Source organism: Hippocampus guttulatus, chromosome 12, assembly GCF_054856545.1.
Source record: "Hippocampus guttulatus isolate MCC_2025c chromosome 12, RoL_Hgut_1.0, whole genome shotgun sequence".
In the NCBI taxonomy this organism is placed as follows: domain Eukaryota; kingdom Metazoa; phylum Chordata; class Actinopteri; order Syngnathiformes; family Syngnathidae; genus Hippocampus; species Hippocampus guttulatus.
In genome coordinates this window covers 6358184-6377554 of record NC_141272.1, presented here as the reverse complement: position 1 = coordinate 6377554, position 19371 = coordinate 6358184, and the positions used below count along the sequence as shown (strand labels likewise).

At 40.6% G+C, this 19371-nt stretch overlaps 3 protein-coding genes across 5 annotated transcripts; 1 reads left to right on the top strand and 2 right to left on the bottom strand.

Annotated features, from left to right (window-relative positions):
* Positions 1–58: 58 nt before the first annotated feature.
* alkbh8 (alkB homolog 8, tRNA methyltransferase) lies at positions 59–6592 on the bottom strand. The gene is made up of 12 exons (XM_086126395.1): positions 6455–6592; positions 5853–5986; positions 5683–5786; positions 5370–5501; positions 4712–4807; positions 4484–4588; positions 3879–3949; positions 2930–3036; positions 2605–2765; positions 1983–2248; positions 1296–1445; positions 59–716 (listed from the first exon to the last, which is right to left on the bottom strand). The coding sequence occupies exons 1-12, from the start codon at positions 6590–6592 to the stop codon at positions 213–215; spliced, it is 1968 nt and encodes a 655-aa protein (XP_085982521.1). The 3' UTR covers positions 59–212.
* Positions 6593–12752: 6160 nt separating this feature from the next.
* On the top strand, positions 12753–14027 carry sln (sarcolipin). The gene is made up of 2 exons (XM_086126064.1): positions 12753–12928; positions 13288–14027. The coding sequence occupies exon 2, from the start codon at positions 13415–13417 to the stop codon at positions 13508–13510; it is 96 nt and encodes a 31-aa protein (XP_085982190.1). The 5' UTR covers positions 12753–12928; positions 13288–13414; the 3' UTR covers positions 13511–14027.
* A 161-nt stretch (positions 14028–14188) lies between these two features.
* Positions 14189–18410, bottom strand: kbtbd3 (kelch repeat and BTB (POZ) domain containing 3). Of its 3 annotated transcripts, none has more exons than XM_086126061.1 (10): positions 18193–18410; positions 17741–17943; positions 17488–17653; positions 17161–17343; positions 16733–16912; positions 16144–16431; positions 15511–15753; positions 15130–15420; positions 14913–15062; positions 14189–14759 (listed from the first exon to the last, which is right to left on the bottom strand). In XM_086126061.1, exons 1-10 carry the CDS (start codon positions 18292–18294, stop codon positions 14637–14639), a joined length of 1929 nt encoding a protein of 642 aa, XP_085982187.1. In that variant the 5' UTR covers positions 18295–18410; the 3' UTR covers positions 14189–14636. The 3 variants fall into 3 exon arrangements, with proteins under 3 accessions (XP_085982187.1, XP_085982188.1, XP_085982189.1); XM_086126062.1 differs by having other exon boundaries at positions 17887–17943; positions 18193–18347; XM_086126063.1 differs by lacking the exon at positions 17488–17653 and having other exon boundaries at positions 17887–17943.
* Positions 18411–19371: the final 961 nt, after the last annotated feature.

The following is a 19371-nucleotide window of genomic DNA, read 5'->3' as shown; positions in this document are numbered from 1 at the left end:
GCTGTATGTAACACATACAGTACATTTGACAATAAAGCTTATCCAATCCAATCCAATCCAAAATGGTACGCCACAAATTTTATTTCCACTTTTGTTAACATTTTAACTACTGCAGAGTTCTGCACTGTGAGTGTTGTTCACTGTTGCAATCTTTGATTGCACCTTAGCTTATATTGCATTCTTTTCCACAAATTTTGATCCTTGAATGGGCTTCAACCTCTGGAGTCCTTCTCTAAAATAACACACCAGTTACCCTGGTCATAGTAGCTAGTCTGCACTTTGACTCCCTCCACCTCCACACACAGTTGTTCCAGCTCACCCTGCTGGAACACGTGGTAATAACGGTGGAAGACACCCTCTCCTGAGTCGCCCTCCCTTCTTTTTTCTCCTTTCCCCTCTTTCAGATGCCATGGAACAAGAAGGTCCCGAGAGTTGAAGGCTGTGCGATTAATATGAACACTAAGTTTGTCATCAGTCACTTTGCAATTATCTGAAGGCCTTTTCTTGTTATCTTCAGGGTTGCTTCCGGCAAAGACACTGGATTTTCCGTGAGGCTCGGGGTTGTCCTTGGCTGCGTTGTTTCTCGGGTTGTGGTCTTTGAGATACTTGGACTTCTGCTGCTTGTACTCTTGCTCAAAAGCCCAGACGTAGATGAGAGCATGACCCCCAGGTTTCAAAAGTCTCACCAACTCCTTCACAGCTGCCAAGCGACGCTCCTATGACAAAATAATTCAGAAACATTTTTTTATGAACATTCAAGAAAAACAGGCCCTTGGGTTATAAGAACAATTGAATCTTTCGTCTTTATTTCCAATGAAATGACTAGCCGTGTGGTCTCGATCAGAGTCAAGACTACTCGATCAGGATCAGGCTCAGACTACATTAAATAATGGTTGGTTTGATCTAAATGCAACAGTTAAACGAGCTTATTTTACAAAAAGGGCATGGAAAACAGAACCTGGCAATGTAAGCATACTATCTGAACAAAGATTCACTTCTTCACACCGACAGGAAGTGAACGAAAACAAAGTGAAAAAATAAGGAGTCACAGGTCATTAATACTGGATAAGAGCAGTCAAGTTGTGTGACACCAAACTCCTCCTCCAAAAAGCATGCATTTGGACCTAACTTGTGGAACTGCGGCATGGTCTTGCTAAAACCTTTCCCCAAGCTAGCCCCAAAACTTGAAAGTATAGAATTGTCCACAATTTGGCAATACATTTTGGTCAGATGGTATATATCACTATTACCATCTTCTTTTTAGTGTAAATGTGTGTGTTTTTTACTATACATACTGGTGTGGAAAAGTGGTGTATGACGGCAATAGAGATACAGGCGTCACAAGTAGCTGTTCGAAGTGGGACACAGAGGGCATCGGAAACAAGTGCTTGGAAACCTCGCTCAGCACAGATTTGGACGAGCGCTCTGCTCCGGTCGCAGCCCACCTGGTATATGAAAGACAAACACATAATACTCTTATGATCTCTGTTTAAAAAAAATAAAGTTTCAAAAACTGCAAAAGTCACATTTTTTTTAACATTATCGTTAAAAGCACTAGTTTCAACAGCTAGTCACGCTCACACACATTCCCACCGACTGGGCGATTTTTATTTTTCAATGAACCAATAATGCATGTTTTTAGAATTTGGAAAGAAGCTGGAAAACTGTCACAAGCACAGGAAGAACATGCAAGATCCACATAGGAGGGCCTAAATTTGAACACCAAACCTCAGAACTTTATAGGGGACCTGATAAACACTCAGCACAAAGGTTAACTACAACCGGTACTTTTAAAAATTAAAAACATGCAACATCTGGAAGTTCAATAGATTTAATTTGCCAATGCAGATGAGGATTTGTCTCATATAAAAAAAAAATCTCAGCTGTGCATGCATCCATTAACTATTAACGAGATCAAAAATGTGACAATATGGTCACACAAGACAAAGAATAAGATCATAATAGTACGACAAATAACTCACACTAATGACCTCTGGGTTGACACCCAAATACTTTCCATTTCCACAGCCAACATCGGCCAACACATTTCCAGGAGAGAGCGAGGACAGGAAGTGGCACACACGTGGCCAAGGGGAGTGTCTTGTGCTGCTGAAGTGAGGGGCGATTGTGTCATAAACCCGGTGAACGTACTCCTCCTCCAGACGGGCTGCATCACCATGGCCTCGAGGAAGTACGGGGGGAGATGGTGGAGAGGAAGCTACTTGACTATCACATGCGGAGGGAAAAGCTGTAATATGTGGCAAGAGAAGAAAAAAAAATCAGATTTGAGAAAAGCAAATTGGAAATCAACAGTGTTTATTCATTTTTGCCATCTGTCTTTCATCTTCTATTTTACTTTGCACTCTTTGTATTGTATCATCCACTAGAAATGTATGCTTGATACTGTACATTAGGATGTGTGGCAGTGCATCTTGTTTCAGAACATTTTCTGCAATTCAAGTAATGGATAACAAAACAATCAGGAAATTAAAATTTTACATTGAACAATAGCCAAGAGACTATCTTTTGTACTAATATTACTGTGCAGCAGATGTGGGATATTTAGAAAAGTATCATGTCGTTGTGCACTTGAATGGGGCTCACCACAGCAGCAAGGTTCATGTCTAATCTTGCGGAAAGTGAAAGACGTTCGAGTGAGTCTTTTGGTCAAGGTGAGTTGGTTGCCGGCACTCAGGTTACATGTTGTAGAAGGTGAGCATTGTGGGTCGCAGGCGGGCACCATGTCAAATTTACGAGGAGTGATTCTGTTTTTTAAAAAACATCATGAAGGTTAGTGTGCATCCTGTATTTTCTTTCTTTCCACATAATGGCAATGGGAGAAGCACATTCTGCCCTCTGAGAAATCGACAAGATGTTTATGACCAATTAAATCTTACCAGTGAAAATGGCTGCCTTGCAGTGAACTCACCCGTGTGTCCAGAGGTAACGGCTCTCTCCTTGCATCACCAAGAGGCTTCGTGCTGGCAAAGCAACACTTACTACACGGCCGTCGGGATGGCGAAACTCCATCAAAGTCTGTCAGGGGAGACACAGACACCATAAAAGATCACCACCGATAACAATAAGACAGCTCGGGATGTTGTTACTGCATGTCTGTAAACAAAAGAAAATGAGCCGAAGCATTTTGTTCAGTCACCTCAATGGGACTAAGTAACATCCTGTTGATCAGGATGGACTGCTATGATACCAATTCCTTACCCCAAATTATCACTGACAAAAGAAAGGAGAGGCACAGCAGTGCTCACTTCCACATTGAACAGAAGCATCAACATGAGAGTCAGTGTTGAATCCTAATGTTTCCTTCCCTTTCCAGAGCTGAACAGCGTGAACTCTTGAGGGAAATTACACCGACACCATTTCCACCTGCATCCTGCACAACTTCTGACAGCAGGTACATTGTTTTTTTGTGAAGACAGCACCAGTGCGTATGGGTGCACGAGGAGATGTGTTAATGGAACACCAGCAAATGAATCAGACTGCTCCATGAAACAACAGCTGAAGACACTCTCCTACAAAGTCGCTCACACACAAGCACATACACACACATGTGCACACTAGCACATTCACAATAAGATTGAAAATTACCGGGAGATGAAACAATTTTCAAGTGCCTGTAAGATTAGGCCTCTTTGGCACAAATAATTAGATGGATGACTTGAGCCAGGCCGTTACTGTGACCTCTTCTCTTGGCTCGGCATCTTCCTACCTCTCAGCACCCTGGCACAATTAAAAAGTCAATTTTGCAGACTGTCTCCTTCAATGTGCTGTCTAAGACTCAACTGCATCATACGTCTTTGCAAAAATTTGGTAACTTCATTGATGAGAGAGGGTTGAGGTTAGTAAAAGTAACTGAATACCTTCGCCCCCAGGCTTAGTGAAAGGATGGTGTCCTCAAAGGCAGAGTGGGTATCCACGTGAGGAGGGATACCTACAAATGTGACAAATCACCATGTTTTTAAATGCTACTTCATGTACATATTGAAAACCAAAGTTTGCTTGTGAGCTGAATCCTTTTTTTAAATATCCCATGTTTGCACAGAGTCTAACTTTCTACGAAAGAATGAAGAGAAAACAAACTTCCTCCACGTATGCAAAGGCTGTGCTGCCACCTTGTGGTAAGAATAAAACATTTAACTCAACTCAACTGTATTTATAGAGCAATTTAAAACAACCACCGCTGTATGCCAAATGCTGTATATTGAGCAAAAATGATTAATACAACAACAAAAAAAAAACAATAAAAGAATCAATTAAAAACGAAGACAGGAAACAAAAGAACCCCGACAGATCGCCTATTACGGATAAACACCTTTACATGTGTGACTAATATACCTTCTCATAATATAGCTGCGCCTTTTTCATATTACAATGGCATTTCTTTTCCTTAATGGGTCTATTCGTTGACGTACAAGCGTACAAGTGGCTATGATGCTGTAAAATGTGTATAAAAGCAGTAACAAACCCTGTCCAGACTCATATTGGTTCACAGTCAGCTGGTCGGGCATGAACTTTGTATGTCCATTCTCCATAATTCTTTCCAGTACAGGCTGACACTCTTCGGGAAGACCTAGACACGCACGCGCACGCGCACGCGCACACACACACATTCAACATTCATTTTCCTATTAATTATAGAGGTGAAGGAGTGTGAATTCAAATTACACTTATAGTTAAATACAACTTATCTTACCTCCAGGTAATGGCTTGTCTTTGTCCACATTGTTATTGTCATAGCGAAATTCAAAGCCGAAATGTTTGACTCTTCTGTGCTTCAGAGCTCTTTGTGCTACAGCAATACAGTATTAGATTTGAGTTGGCAAATCAGTAAAAAAAAAATGTACATACAGTGTGTCGTAATAAATGCAGTTAAATTACAAGATACTTTGCTTCCCCAAAATTTAAACCATCACCTTGCATCAAAAAGTAAAAATGTGACTATAACCATAAATACATAAATTAATTTATTTTGTAACATGTTTATATTAACACACCTATTACACTTCAGAACTGAATAATCGTAATAACTATAAAACAGCACGAGATGGAAAATATTCCAGTTCGGGGTGCACCCCGCCTCTCGCCCAAAGTGACTTCAAACATTGCCTGTCCAGTTCATAAAGATTTGGTTCTGGAACAAATTGGATTCTCCAGAAATTATTTCAGAAGTGAATCCTTGTTTTTGAAATGAAGGCAAGATGAAAGTCAACAAGCACCAAGGAATATACTGTGTTGACACTTTGAAGGCTTCACTTTGGATTAACATTGAGGTTGATGGCAAAATTCACAAACTCAACCTTCTTAATATGTAAGCTTCAGTCACTTTTACACATCACATGGCTCCTCCTTACCAGTGACAGCATCACGAGTGGATGACCAGTCAATGGCAGCAAGCAGTAAAGCTTCTTCCTCTAGAGAAACAAAATCCTCAACCAACACTAGTCCAACTGGCAAAGTCACACAAGCCTGTTGCTCACACGGCACTGTAAACATACACAGAAACGTTGATTGGAATGACGGACAAAGACAGCAGTAACACGGAAGCAGACAAGAATGTTTCCAACAATCATTGCCAATTTAGCTTAGTTTTGTGCACAATACAATTCAAATCATCTCAACCCTCACATCCTAAAACCTAGTCAGATGGCAAAAATACTGCAGTACCTGAGCCAACAAAGCTGAGGTAGAGAGTCACACGATTCTCTGCTCCACACCTAAGTGTTTGACCGTTCAGGTGGATGTGAGCTTTCCGGGCATTCTCCTCAGATCTGCATGAAGAGTAAGCATTTAAGAAGGCAAATAGGTTCACACTTTGGGTCTATTATCAATCTTACCCATATGTGACAAAAGCATAGGGCTTGTGAGGGGGCATGACGAGGCTTTCCACCTCTCCCATCTCTTTGAGCAGAGCAGACAGCACCTCCCTCGTGACACCATTCCCGAGGCCACCATTAGCTACCACCAAACTCTGCAGAGCACACACACGGATACATTTTTATTGCAATGTTTGAAACAATAACATCATACTGTACAGAAGTCATCCTAATATTTCCCACACAGCCAGAGGACAACACAGATGACGCTGTATTCCATTTCTTAGCTTCTCTGAGGTGCTTCGTGTTACAGATTTTAAAAATCATGATTAAAAACCATGACCAAATAATCGTAAAAACAAACTGGATTTTTTTCCCTCGTTGGCAAAATATACAGCACATAAGACATAAATCTATACATCATACAAAAATATATACACATAAACACTAATACGTACGTAACAAATTAAACATTGTTTTTTTTTCCATTCACGGCGAAATCTATTTGAATGCGACCCCCCAAAAACGAATTGTCCAGAATACATGTAGTCTCCGTACGATAGCTTCCACCTCTTGTGATTAATAGTAACAGTAACAAGAATAACAATAATTTTACGCGTTACCTTAGTGGTTTCCGACCTAGTACTGATTCCTTCGTGTTTCAGCAAAGTGTGACTGGATTTAATCTGTTTACGGAGAAGTTTCTTGTCAAGTTTGCCCATTCGGCAAACCTTCGTATTTTTTTCCACAATTACCTCCATTGAGCGTCTATTTAGATTTGTCCGGGAGAAACATCGAAGCGGGACTGTAGGTTCCTGGAGTGAGTTCGGATTACAGAATTTGAAGCAGAAAAACGTCATACTGTACTACTGCTACTACAAATAATAATAATTATAATAATAATAATAATAATAATGTACATTTTAATCTGTACTGTATAATGGGCAGCACGGTGAATTAAGAGAAGATAACATTTATTTGTCCCTCACTGGGGAAATTTGCAGTCTACAGCAGCAAAATTGGGGGCGGGGGGGGGGGGGGGGTAGATAAGAAAAAAAACAAAGTGTTGCATGCACAAAATAAAGAAATGTTTCAGAAAAAGAACTGTACACAGTATAAATATAAGTTGCATATATGCATCTTATGCATACATAAGGTGGCTGTGCTATTTACAATGGTTACAGGTTTTCACGCATGTTTATTATTATATTAACATATCTGCTTCACACCAGGTTCGTGTTTGAATCAAAACTCCAAACTTCCTCCAACATCCCCCCCAAAAAATGCATGTTAAGAGTCTCTGAGGACTCTTTTCGATTGGCGTCAACGTGAGTGTGAAATGGAATGCAGTTTGTCTACAGCAGGGGTCACCAAAGTGGTGCCCTTGGACCACGCGTTCTAAAAAGGGCTCACCGGCGATGGGACAGTGATTTTTTTATGAAGATTGTAGAAGTGGTCTTTTGAGAATATGAACAACTGGCTGATGTTGATTTATTTATTTCAAGTGTTACATGTTAATACTGACCTACTTCCTAATTATAGTGAAAAGTATTCATGAATCATGATTTTTGTCTTTATTTTTATCAAGGATGACACATAAGCAACATTACGGAAAAGTAACTTGAGCAACTGTGTTATTTCAGAAGTGTTGATCAAACTGGTCGCCCTTCACATTAATCAGTACCCAAGAAGTTGCTCTCAGTTAACAGGTCGGTGACCCCTGGCCTACACTATATGTGACTTGCAATTACCTGGCAAAAGGTCCAGGGTGTACTCTGTCTCTACAGCCATCCGTTATCTGAACCGCTTAGCCTCACATGAAGGATTTATTCCATCTGTGTAAATATAATCTCATGGCACATTTTTAATAATCTCAGGGCAACATCTTAAATGAATATGAGTCTGGTTCATTCATTTATAATGAGTGGTTGTTTGGCACATCCACCTCACAGTTCAAAGGTTGGGGATTTGAATGCAGGCTCTGGCCTTGCTGTGTGGAATTTGCATGTTCTCACTGTGCTTTCATGGGATTTCTGTGCATGTTTCCACCTACTTTCCCAAAACATGCATCTTAGGTTCATTGAAGAGTAAATTTCCATCGGGTCTACCCCGCCTTTTGCCCAAAATAAGTTGGCATATCAGGTCCAGTGCACCTGGAACCCCAATGAGAATGAGTTTGAAAGAAAATGGATAGATGAATCATTCAAAGCTCAGCATTATTATCTTTATGAATCCAGAAGCTGCAGTGCAGTTCTAAATACGTTGTGCAAGTGGTTGATCAGCGTACACAGAGGCTTCAACCGTACTGTTAACAAAACAAAGTAGAGGTACACAATGTGTGCAAACCTGCTTTCACTTGTGGCCATGTTAAATATGGCCCCAACAATGATGGCAATGCCATACTTAATGCCTCCTTAATCTTCCTTCAAAAGATTGGCAAAAATGCTCCAGGGATCATTCTCTCGTCATCGCTAACTTGATACTGTTGGATAAAATGTAACTCTATAGGGTGACTCTCCTGGCCTGGAGCCTTTGCCAAAGAAGCCATTAACAGTTTAGCAGGCCCTTGAATTGTTTCGGTGATAAATGGGTGCATGCCTGTGGTGGGTCTGAATTCCAGCATAGCTTGTCTCCACTTATGAATCTGTTTCTGTAACTCTTTGTGTTTGCTGGTTTACACAAACCATTGCGGATGTGCGTCCTTGTGGCAATAACATGCTTTAGAAGTGTGTGTGTGTGTGTGTGTGTGTGTGTGTGTGTGTGTGTGTGTGTGTGCGTGTGTGTGTGTGTGTGTGTGTGTGTGTGTGTGTGTGCGTGCGTGTGTGATGTAGGAATCACCTGTCTTTAGTCATCTAAGTACTGTAATTGCAGCACCAGGCTGGGTTTGCCAATGGGAGCCCTGTGCCGTCAGTTTAGTCTACAAAACAACAGCTGGTCAGAAGGGGAAGCGCATGACTGAGCCTCCCTACATGATAACGACACTCAGCTGCATCTATTTTTAAAGCCCTTGAAACTATCTCGTTTTTATGAACAGAGAATGATCTGTTTCTACATCAAAAATACTAACAACAATATGCAGTAAGGCCACTGGGTAGCAGGGTCAAACTAAAGTCAAACTTTCAAAGTCGACTATACAGTCTGTTCTGTGATGCTGTAAAACCCTTACATATAATGTATCATTCTAACATTTTAAACTGTAATATAAGTGTAAAATAAGTTAATCACTATTAACTGGGAGACAATCATCATCATCATTATCATCATATTCATCATCATCAGAACTAAAAAACATTCACAATTTAATGACATCTGCCAATTATGCTGATTGTGGAGCAGGAGGGAGAATGAAAGTTGCATTTGATACACCGAGCTCACTCTATGTTGGACATTCTATTCTTATTCTTCTATCATTGTCGACATATTGTTGAGTGAGTGCAGCAGGTAGAAAAGTACCTAGACTTGAATAGCGGTCTTCCTCAAATGTGATAACACCGTGTCTCAAAAGATTTGTTGACATCATTTTTTATGAGCCTTCAAAGCATATTTTCCCAGATAGTTCTGTTGAATTCCACATTGTATTCATTTTGGTGATTGCACTGTATGTTCTGTTGTCTAAATGTGTTCAGAAACTTTTTGAAATGTTATGTTAAGGTCCCCTTGCTCATATTTGCTTTAAAGTTGAGTATCAAACGATTCTTTGACCTTCAACACAGCAACTGAGGAGGGAAACATTGAGAACTTTAGTGGGACGGTTTGTCTACGCTGAGGCATGCAATCACTCTTTGAAATGCAAGGCTGGGAGCCAGTCACCAAACCCTTGCCAAAGGCATCTTTGTATTCTAATTAGCTGGGGACTGCAGGATGGATATGAGTATGAGTATATGGAGAAACCAGATCTGCGTTTTTAAAACAGTGGTTCTTTACTAGTCCAAAGAGATTGGATGTTAACTGACAAACCTGTACTGTATTTGGAGGAAGATGAATCATTAAAAAAAAAAAAAAGAGGTGATGAAACAGCAAGATAAAGGAGATGAAATCAATCTAAAGCGTCTGGGTTCATTTTTGTACAAAGCAAAATCAGATGACAACTTTGTTTAAGGTGCTTTATGAAAGTATGAATGTTATTAAAGCAGTGGATCTCAAAGGCAGTATTGGCTAGGGCGAATTGCAGTCGTAAAACTTGGTGCTGGTAAAAATAACTTGAAATTCAATTTGAAAACAATCCGTATTTAAAATACACTTTAAATAGGAAAGATTTCTTCTTTTTTTTTTAACTGTCATGAATGTTAAGTAAAGGAGTAGAATTGTATCGACCAGGAGTCAGCAAAGACAAAAAACAAACCATTTGGGAATATAACATGATGCAAATGAGAGTTTCGAATCTTTGTTAAACGTACATGGTTGTTGTCAGCTTGGCCTTTAGCTGGGTGAATTCCTGTCTCTTGTCCAGTCACAGCTGCCTTTGTCGAAACATTTAAGACCCTTCAAAGGTGGGCAGCTGAAGGCTCATTAAATTTTTCATTGCTCAAAATTTATTGGTCTACATTCAGGTGTAATTAGCACATACGGAAATAACAGCAAACATTCAGTGATGTATTTCTGTAATCAAATCATGGGTGTATTTTTTTCCCCATGTGTCTTTCCCATTCAATTTATGTTTAGATGAGCAAACTATTTATTCAGTAGTCATTAATATGTGTGTACTGTAGCAAACTCAACAACTCCCTCTTGTACAGCAATAAATACTTTTGCTGCTTAGAGAATCAGCTTCTATATTTAAATGTTATGCCTATATGATTATTATGTTATTTTATGTGAACTGTTTTGTAAAATGCTTTGTTACAGCTGGAGCTGTTGTGAAGGTGCCATATAAATAAAGATGTATTGAATTGTATGTTACAAAATTCCAGATAATTTTTAAAATTAAAAAAAAAAAAGGAACAATGGAAATTTTGGAATGCTTTTACAGTTCAGCTCTTTTCTTGACAAGAGCCAGTCCAGCTTTTTTCCCTCATTTCTTTCTCTTCTGTTTTAATTCATTTTTTTGATGATCGGTTATGTTAATTCTTGAAGCCGTTTGCTGTGTATGTGGTGTCTCGTATAAACATATGAAATACTGTACATGCACGTATTTGTCACACATGTACTTATAGAGCATGTCCCAGAACATATGGAATGGTGTCTCTGAGGTGCCGATGACACTTCTGTCTCTTCTGTTTCAGAAGGTAACCCCGCCTGCACTTTTTTATCGAACACACATGCACACATACACAGTTGTCAAGTTGCTCTGTGGTCGATCCTGTCTGCACACTTCAGCCTGTTTTATATCCAACCACAGCCGCACCGGATCTCATAACAATGGGAATCCCTGATTCAAACAGCTACTTGTCCAACATTGGCTGAAATGTAGGCGATAGAATGACACTTATGGCAGCCATTTTGATCCGCGCGATCTCTCGGGAATGCCCTGTGATGGAAAGGTTCGAGATAGGCCTACTCAAACACACTTTGTCCTACCGTGACCCCGACGTGTGCACAGAAGGTGTGTGTGTCATGGGGTTTAGCACCAGTTTGGAGATAATGCCAATCTTAGCAGCTGTCAAGTGTGAGATGAGCACGGAGGATTGCTGGCTGACGGTCAGATTCTGTCTTGGGATCACCATGGCACAGAAGAGGAGAAATACAGAAGTGGAAAACAAACAAACCATCGGAGGATCACTTGTCATCACAATGTACGTTTTAAAAAAAATAAACTTTAAAGGTCAGGAATTGTTTCTTTTTCTTTTTTTTGTAATGGGTCACACACAACCATGCATCCCACGTCCTTATTTCAAAATGATCTGTCCAATCAGTTTTTTTTTTGGGGGGGGGGGGGGTGTTGGATCTATAATAGACCCAAATGCTCAAATATTTCAGACACAACAATTGTTTGACCATTGCATATACACTGACCATTGCATTTTTCAAAAAGCTATACTATTGTTCAGTCCATGCTTACAAAATATTGACCAATCTGAAATGGTGAAAATAGCTTGCTCTCGATGACGATGCATGTTTACCGTTGAGCAAACTCTCTCCTCAAACGGTCTCCTGAAAAAGGCCTATTCTGCATTTGGCCTGATGTCAGCAATGTTGATGTCTAGAAGTTGTTCGACAACATAATCAGGTTCTGATGTCAGTTCAAATGAAACTGTTTAATGACCTTTTATCGATATCGAAGCTACAACAACTAAATTAGGACAATGGACAGCAGTTAGTGAAATACAATGGAACATGTTTTAACCATGTTGATCACGACAAGTTCAAGGCAAAAAGAATCGAGGAGGTACTCAAAACACAAAAGTAATTTGCAGGGCTCAATTACTTTGGTTTCCTTAGTGTTTCAAAATTCTCTGACTTACCGTTATTATGGAAAGAACACCCAAATATATTTTTTATGACCATGTATGTTTGAACCGTTTTGTGCACTGTTCACATTTCATATTGCAGTTCCAGCATTATAAGAACAACACTGTGGAGTGAAAGTGTGGCCATCTTGTCATCGTGACGAACAGTAGCTTCACTTGGGCTTGCATCCTAGCCTCGAATGTTACATTTTGAATAGCTGACTGCATTATTCATCTTGTGCCCCCCCCACCCCGCCCCCCACCCCGATACTGTTACACATTCTTCTATCCATGAGACGATGCATGCATTGTATTTGGAGCAATTGTAATCCACCTCGTATCTGCAATAACGTGTTATAAATAACTCAGACAGAGAGAGAGTGAGGCTCTCATATGGTTATGGGTAGGGGAGACTCTAGTGGCCCAGATTGTGGAGAATAAAACACATGATTGGATGCTCGCTTAAAAGTGCGGGTGACATCATTTTGTTTGCATGTGAACCATGGGCGGTCCACCGAGGTTGACTACTTTAGGGGTAGGCCCGGCCCCCGGTGAGGGCAGAAAGCTGAAGATAGACACAGAGAGAAGAAAATTTAAGTGGTCAGGTAGACATTTCCATACTATAGACAAGCAGCACTTTTGGAAATCAAGACAAGCAAACACTCTACTGGAGCACATAACTCCTGTTGAGTGAGATCAAAGAGAGAAAAGGTAATGATCCACTTGAGGACTGAAGAAACTGAAAATACTGTATGTTGATTTTTTTTTCTTGTGAGGTCAAGTACATTTTATCTGGATTTGTTAAACGTGATAAGTTGGCGACCATGATTTATGATAGTCTACAGTATATTGATATAGCACTCTTGCATACACTCTTATAAGAAGCAACTGTACCTTTAATTCCTGTACGTTGTTTTTAGATGCCGTTAGTTCTGTTGTTTGTAAATGCTTTTACATGGACTACTCTTTATTATGTAAATTGAGTTACTGTGTGTATGAAATGCACTGAATAACTAAAGCTTGCCTTGCATTATACTTTCCATGCAAATTAGTTTCTTTGCTTCTCTCAGGTGTGGAATTGGACGGCAAAACTTCGCCTCCAAATCTTCCTTTTTGCCATCCCAGCTCCGTGTACCTCCTTCACCAGCTGCTGCCTCCTCGACACTGTCTCCTACCCTGCCTGTTTAGGGAGCTGCCATGGATCGCTCGGCGCAGGAACTCTTCCTCAACTTCATGATCGTCTTAATCACCGTTCTCTTGATGTGGCTGCTGGTAAAAACATATCAGGACTAACAATGTGGAGCATAAGCATTCCTCCCATCCCCTGTCGAAGGAGATGGGAGACATTTGATGGAATTTGCATGGTGTCTGCTACTATTTTAGATCAGATTTCAGATGTCGTGTTTTCATCTCTGGAAACGCTGTGATTTTGATGCAGTTCCCATATCAAAGATAAACTATTCTGCGATTGTAAGATGCCTTCAGAGTTTGTAAGATACCTTTCTCAGGTATGAAAACCCAAAAGGGGATTTCCAGAACAAAGGGGAAGGTTAACAAAAATCCAGAAACCAAACAGGCATCTGGTGTTCTTCTTTTACAGTGTGCAAATCACCGCGGTGTCTGTTTGCAAACAATGTAATGTCATCAATGAAGAGATGACAATTTATACACTCACACATGCTGTTATGTCTGAATCTGTTTGCTATTCAGTTTTGTTTTCAGTGATTTGTGTGTCAGATTACAAAAAGAATCCAACTTGTAAATTATTGCTGACTTCTTGCAGAATAAATGATCTATTTGATTGACTCCAGCACTTTTGCACAAAGAAGTATTCCTTCCAGGCACTGTGAGACTTAAAAAAATAAAATGCCATATTAAAAAGGTGGTCCATCTATTGCTATTTTGTTGATTAAGTGAGGAAAAATTGCAGTTAGAAGAAACTTTCCAAGAGCACTCGCAGGGCACACAGGATAAAACATCACAGATTTATTCCATTGTATAGCTTTCTCATTTTACATTTGGGTCAGATATATTTATATACAATGAGGTCTCCTATGAGAGCCTGGTTGATGAGTGATTAGCATATTGGCTTTCCACCTCTGTGGTTGGGGGTTCAAATCCGGGCTCCAGCTGTCCTATGTGGAATTTGCATGTTCTCTCCTTGTTTGTATTGGTTTTTTTTTCCAGATAATATGGCGCCCACATTCCAAAAATATGCATTTTTGGTTCACCGAAGACTAATTTGTCCATAAGTGTGAATGTGAGTGTGAATGGTTGTTTGTTTATGGTAAAGTGGGAAGATGATCTTTGGGAGTGGATGTGTTGTTAATGAGTTAGTTAGTTAGTTACAATTTGCTTCCACATCATTGATCACTTTGCTTTTTACAAGATTGTAGAGTCTGCTTGCCACCTGTGTGCATCATTCTATGTCTCTCCATGGGTTTGTGTGCCTGTTAAAGCTGATGAGCTGGCAGTGGAATTCAGTCAGGGCTCTGGGCATGGGCGTCACTTCCTCCCATTGACTCCTGTCACTATGGTACACCTATGTTGAACAACAATCATTCATAGTGAATGGATACACTCTATCCCCATAAAACAGACACATTTACAAGGCCCCTGAACCCTATTTCATATCTTTACGAAAATGCGACCAGACCAGTTTGACCATCTGCATATGAACAATCCTCGATTTTACCTGGACTTCATCTGTAATCTCATCAGGGGAATAGTCTCCACCTAAGATGTAAATTTTCTCTCTTGTACCAACTACTCCAGCGTTGAACCCTGCACACTCGAATGATCCCTCGCCCTTCCACACACATGTCTGTGGGCAGAAACTGAACACCTGCAGGACGAAACACATGTGTTATGTGTGATCAAGGAAAACTTACATCAAACACAGTAAGTCCTACCTTGTAAGTGGACAGGTCACAGAGGTGCAGTGTTTTATTAATTGACACGGCCTTGACTAGCGTCGCATGGAAAAACTGGCCAAATTCTGCCACCAGGCGGCACCACTGGTCTTGTTGGGCATCATAGCTAAAGAAACAGTCCAGTGAGGGATTGAAGGAGTCTGTTATCTCCACCTCTGATCCCAAAGTGTAGATAATGCTGCCACAAGCACTGGCCTCAGGATAGAAGATTGCAGTCGGCAGTGGACTGACTGAAAACCAGCTCTTGGCCAATGGGTTATAATACTCCACCTGAGCATATAACGTGTTGTACTGCCAACAAATGCTCTAACATGGATCTCATAGTTAGACACACTCATACAAAAAAGTATGTAAAAGCACCTCTAGTAGACTGGGAGAAGCCCCTGTGGATCCCTTCGTCCGCCCCCCAATGACATAAACTCGGTCCATACAGACCACTGCTGTGTGCATGGTTCGGGGTCTGGGCATCGCTGGAGCCGGTGTGCAGGTTCTAGTTACAGGAGAGAAGCACCAAACCTCATCGGTAGCATCATGGAAAGGCTCTGCCACGTGGATTCGTACTGCCCGGAAACAGTTTCCACGGCAACCTCCAGTGATAAACATCTTGTGGGCAATAGAGAGAAGAAGGGAAGGAAACATTTACATTTCACTCACATTTTTTGTATGCCATTATGCCACTTTGCTTGTGTCAAGTATAGCTGAGTACACCATGAACTCTACCAGGCAACATGGAGCTGGCAAGTTTGAAATTACCAGCAAAATGCATCTGCTTGCTAGTCTACTGTGAGTTGTAAAGTTTGACCATGCATCATGTCTGCGGTATCTGTGCAGTTTATAACCCTGTCAAAAGAAGATAAATTGCAGCTAAAAATAACAACTTTGTTGCTCAGTGCTCAACATATTTTCCAGATAAAAGTACTGCAGACTAATTATTGGATTTAATTAAATTCTGTTGTGTGGCAGTGCGCATTTCCAATTCCAGTCATCACATACCTTCTCAGCATAGCTAGTCAGGTGGGAGCCGGGCAGGTCTGGCACTGTGCTCATTCCGTCCCCCTGGTCCATTCCAAGCTCCTTCCACTGGTCTGTTTCCAGGCAGTAGCAGAAAGAGTGTCGGATCTCTCCGTTCTCCTCCGTCTTGTGGATGTAAATGTAGCTTTGTGTGGTGGCAGGCCTGGCATCGGTGAATAGGCCACAGTGCTGACTCTGTCTATTTTGAGCCGCTGAGATCAGAGCCATACAGGAATGATTGCCGCTAAGCAGATCTGAGTCATGAAGAGTCTTAGAGACAAGAAAAGAATACATTTAGGGAAGGAAACGTTTACATTTCATTCACATTGTTTTGTATGCCATTATGCCAGTTGGCATGTGTCAGGTATAACTGAGTACACCATGAACTCTGCCAGGCAGGAAATGGCCATGGAGCTGGCAAGTGAGATGGATGGATGAAAAATAAGATATATTTAATTTTGAATAAATTGAAAATAAATTTAATCTACGTATTTGACCGCGAGAGGCAAAAAGGCATAATGAGCAGCATTAAACGGAAAGGAGAACATCAACAAACATAAAAACTAAATACCCGTAGCTCAAGTGCATGTTGTGGTAGCTGGTGAAGTCTCGTCAGAGATAACAATGCAGGTAGCAGCTTCTGTCTTCCCGGAATGTCTCGGTGGATCCATTTTAGAAGTGACATGACCACAGCCTCCTCACTGGGCACACAGAGGGCATCTGACCTGAGGCATTCCTCCAACACATTCACCTATAATGATTAGAACTGTTTTTAGAAGCTTCCATTAGAATGGCAATTGTTTACTTGTGCATGAATTCTCTGCAAATCATTGAATAAATTGGTTAAAGTCAGAGTTAGGTGTTAGTGTTAGGGTTTGAGTTAAGGTTGAGGGAAGGTTCTGGATGGGTCGAGTACAATTAGTATTGGGTGATGATTAGCGCTTAAATTTGGTGTACTGGAAAGGTCAGGGTGAGAGTGGGTTTATGATCAGCTGGCACCTGCATGTCCAGGAAGTCTTGGGTGTTGGAAAGGTCGTGGAAGTTTTGAACCACAAAGTCCATGGCACTTTGGAGGAGGGAGTCTGAGCCATACGCTTCAGCGAGGGCCAACAGTGACAGGCAGTTACCAAGATCTATCATTCCTAACAAGAAGTCGCTGCAGGCTCTGAACAGAACTGACACCTGAAGACACAACAACACCAATTATGTCATGTTATCGAATATAGTTATTGGATTGTTCACTTAGTCTTCAGAGCTGTAGATACACATTTGAGAGGAATGAAACTGGAATAGGTGATCTGTGGCTGCAGAGACGTGTGTTTCTACCTGCAAAAAGGAGGCAAGCTGAAACAGTGAGTCTACATTTCCTTCTGTAATAAGAATCTCGCCAGAGTAGGCAAAATCCAGGAAGGAGTCCACCACAGCCAGAGACTGGTTACACAGTGTTACTGAACCATCATCACATTCTCGCATAGCCGCCTCAAACATGGCCCTAAAAAGACAAAGGTTACACAACAGATAGAACCCCATCGTACATTAAATTTTCAGCACAAATGTACAGGTAGAAAGAGATCAAGACCTGAAGAAATCGCTGCATGCTGCAAGAACACAGCGATGACAGGGGAAACTGTGTTCCTGGACTTTTATGGTGAAATCAAATAAAAGGCCTCGCTCCCGAAAAGACCTCAGAACACCCAGCAACTGAAGTGCATGTGAGTTTGATACCTGCAGCAGCGTATGTCGTTCTCGGATATCGGTGCAGGGCTCTTTCTGCTCAGCCATCTTGATAACGACAAAAAAGACATAGATGATATTTATGAGCGCGTAAATATGTTAATGTTGTATTTTTTTTTACGTCGCAAACCAATACTTTTGTATAATAAATAGCACTATACAAGCCAAAATGAAACAGTGAACTGCAGGCGCATATCGGTAGAGAAACTCTCCATGTGAACGTAGTGTTATTGTATATGCAGTAACATGTCGGTGTCAAATGTTTCCCTTATTACAGGTAACACAGGTTGTACTTACAATAGCAGAACCATGGATAGAGCTCGCCTGTACTTTCCGGAAACGTGATATCCCGCGAGAACTCGGAAATACTGTGACTTGCCTGTAGCTACGCAATACCATACGCAAATGTCATTTTTAATGTTATAAACTTATAATATTTACGGTAAGTCCATAGACTTTTGAAGATTTACGTTACAGTATATGCGGACATGAATGCTTTTGTTTTGGACGGAAGTAAACGCCACGACTGATGGGAATTGAAGTTCTACTCATTTGACTTAAAAAAATGGAAGTCATAGACAAAGAGAATTAAATATTAAAAAATATGCTGTCCACATTTCTGTTTCGGAGACTTAAACATATGTATACGTATGCACAACAATTATCATTCCACAATAAGATTCATTCGAATTTCCCAAGCACTAACACAGGGTTTTACAAAACTACAAAAAAATATTGTTCGAGAAATATATGTATTCATCAAAAGTGTCAGGCACAGACACATCTACAAAGTACACATATAAAAGTACACCATTCATCATGTGCTATTAATAATAGATTATATTCATCCATGTGGACACTGATCATGTTAATAACTTCTCATAATTATCAAACATTATTTAACAAGAGACGGCACCCATAAAAACAGAATATTCCAATCAATGACAAAAAAAAATCAATGAACATCGTCTATGTAGCCTATATTGTATGTTGTATAAATGCGCACGCATGTCATGCAATCCATAAAAAATGATTCGATGCAAATGGTCTCTTCTTGATTGCTGAAGACATTTCACCTTTAATTCAAAGGGCTTCCTCACTGTGGAGTTTGAGGTTGTTCAGATGCCGGGTTGTTATGCAAAACGGTGATTCACCAGCCAAATCTGACAACAACAGATAAAGATAGATGGGAGCAGGGCGGGAGTAGGAGTTGTTTTCACATGGAGCAGGACATGATTTTTATAAAAAATAAAAGTAATATGGTCTGGGACGTATTTTTTTTCCTGTGGGACTCGGATGGGATGACTGGGTTTGTCGCCGCTTGATGTCGCTGTCTTACTGTGAAGTCTAACGTGTGGTTGTGTTGGCGATTAGAAACCACTGAATCTGACTAACCGAATAATTTAGCGGTGTGCAGTGTCAAATCAAGCCAATATTCAAGGACCTTCAAAGTTTTTGATCCAACGAGAGCACCCA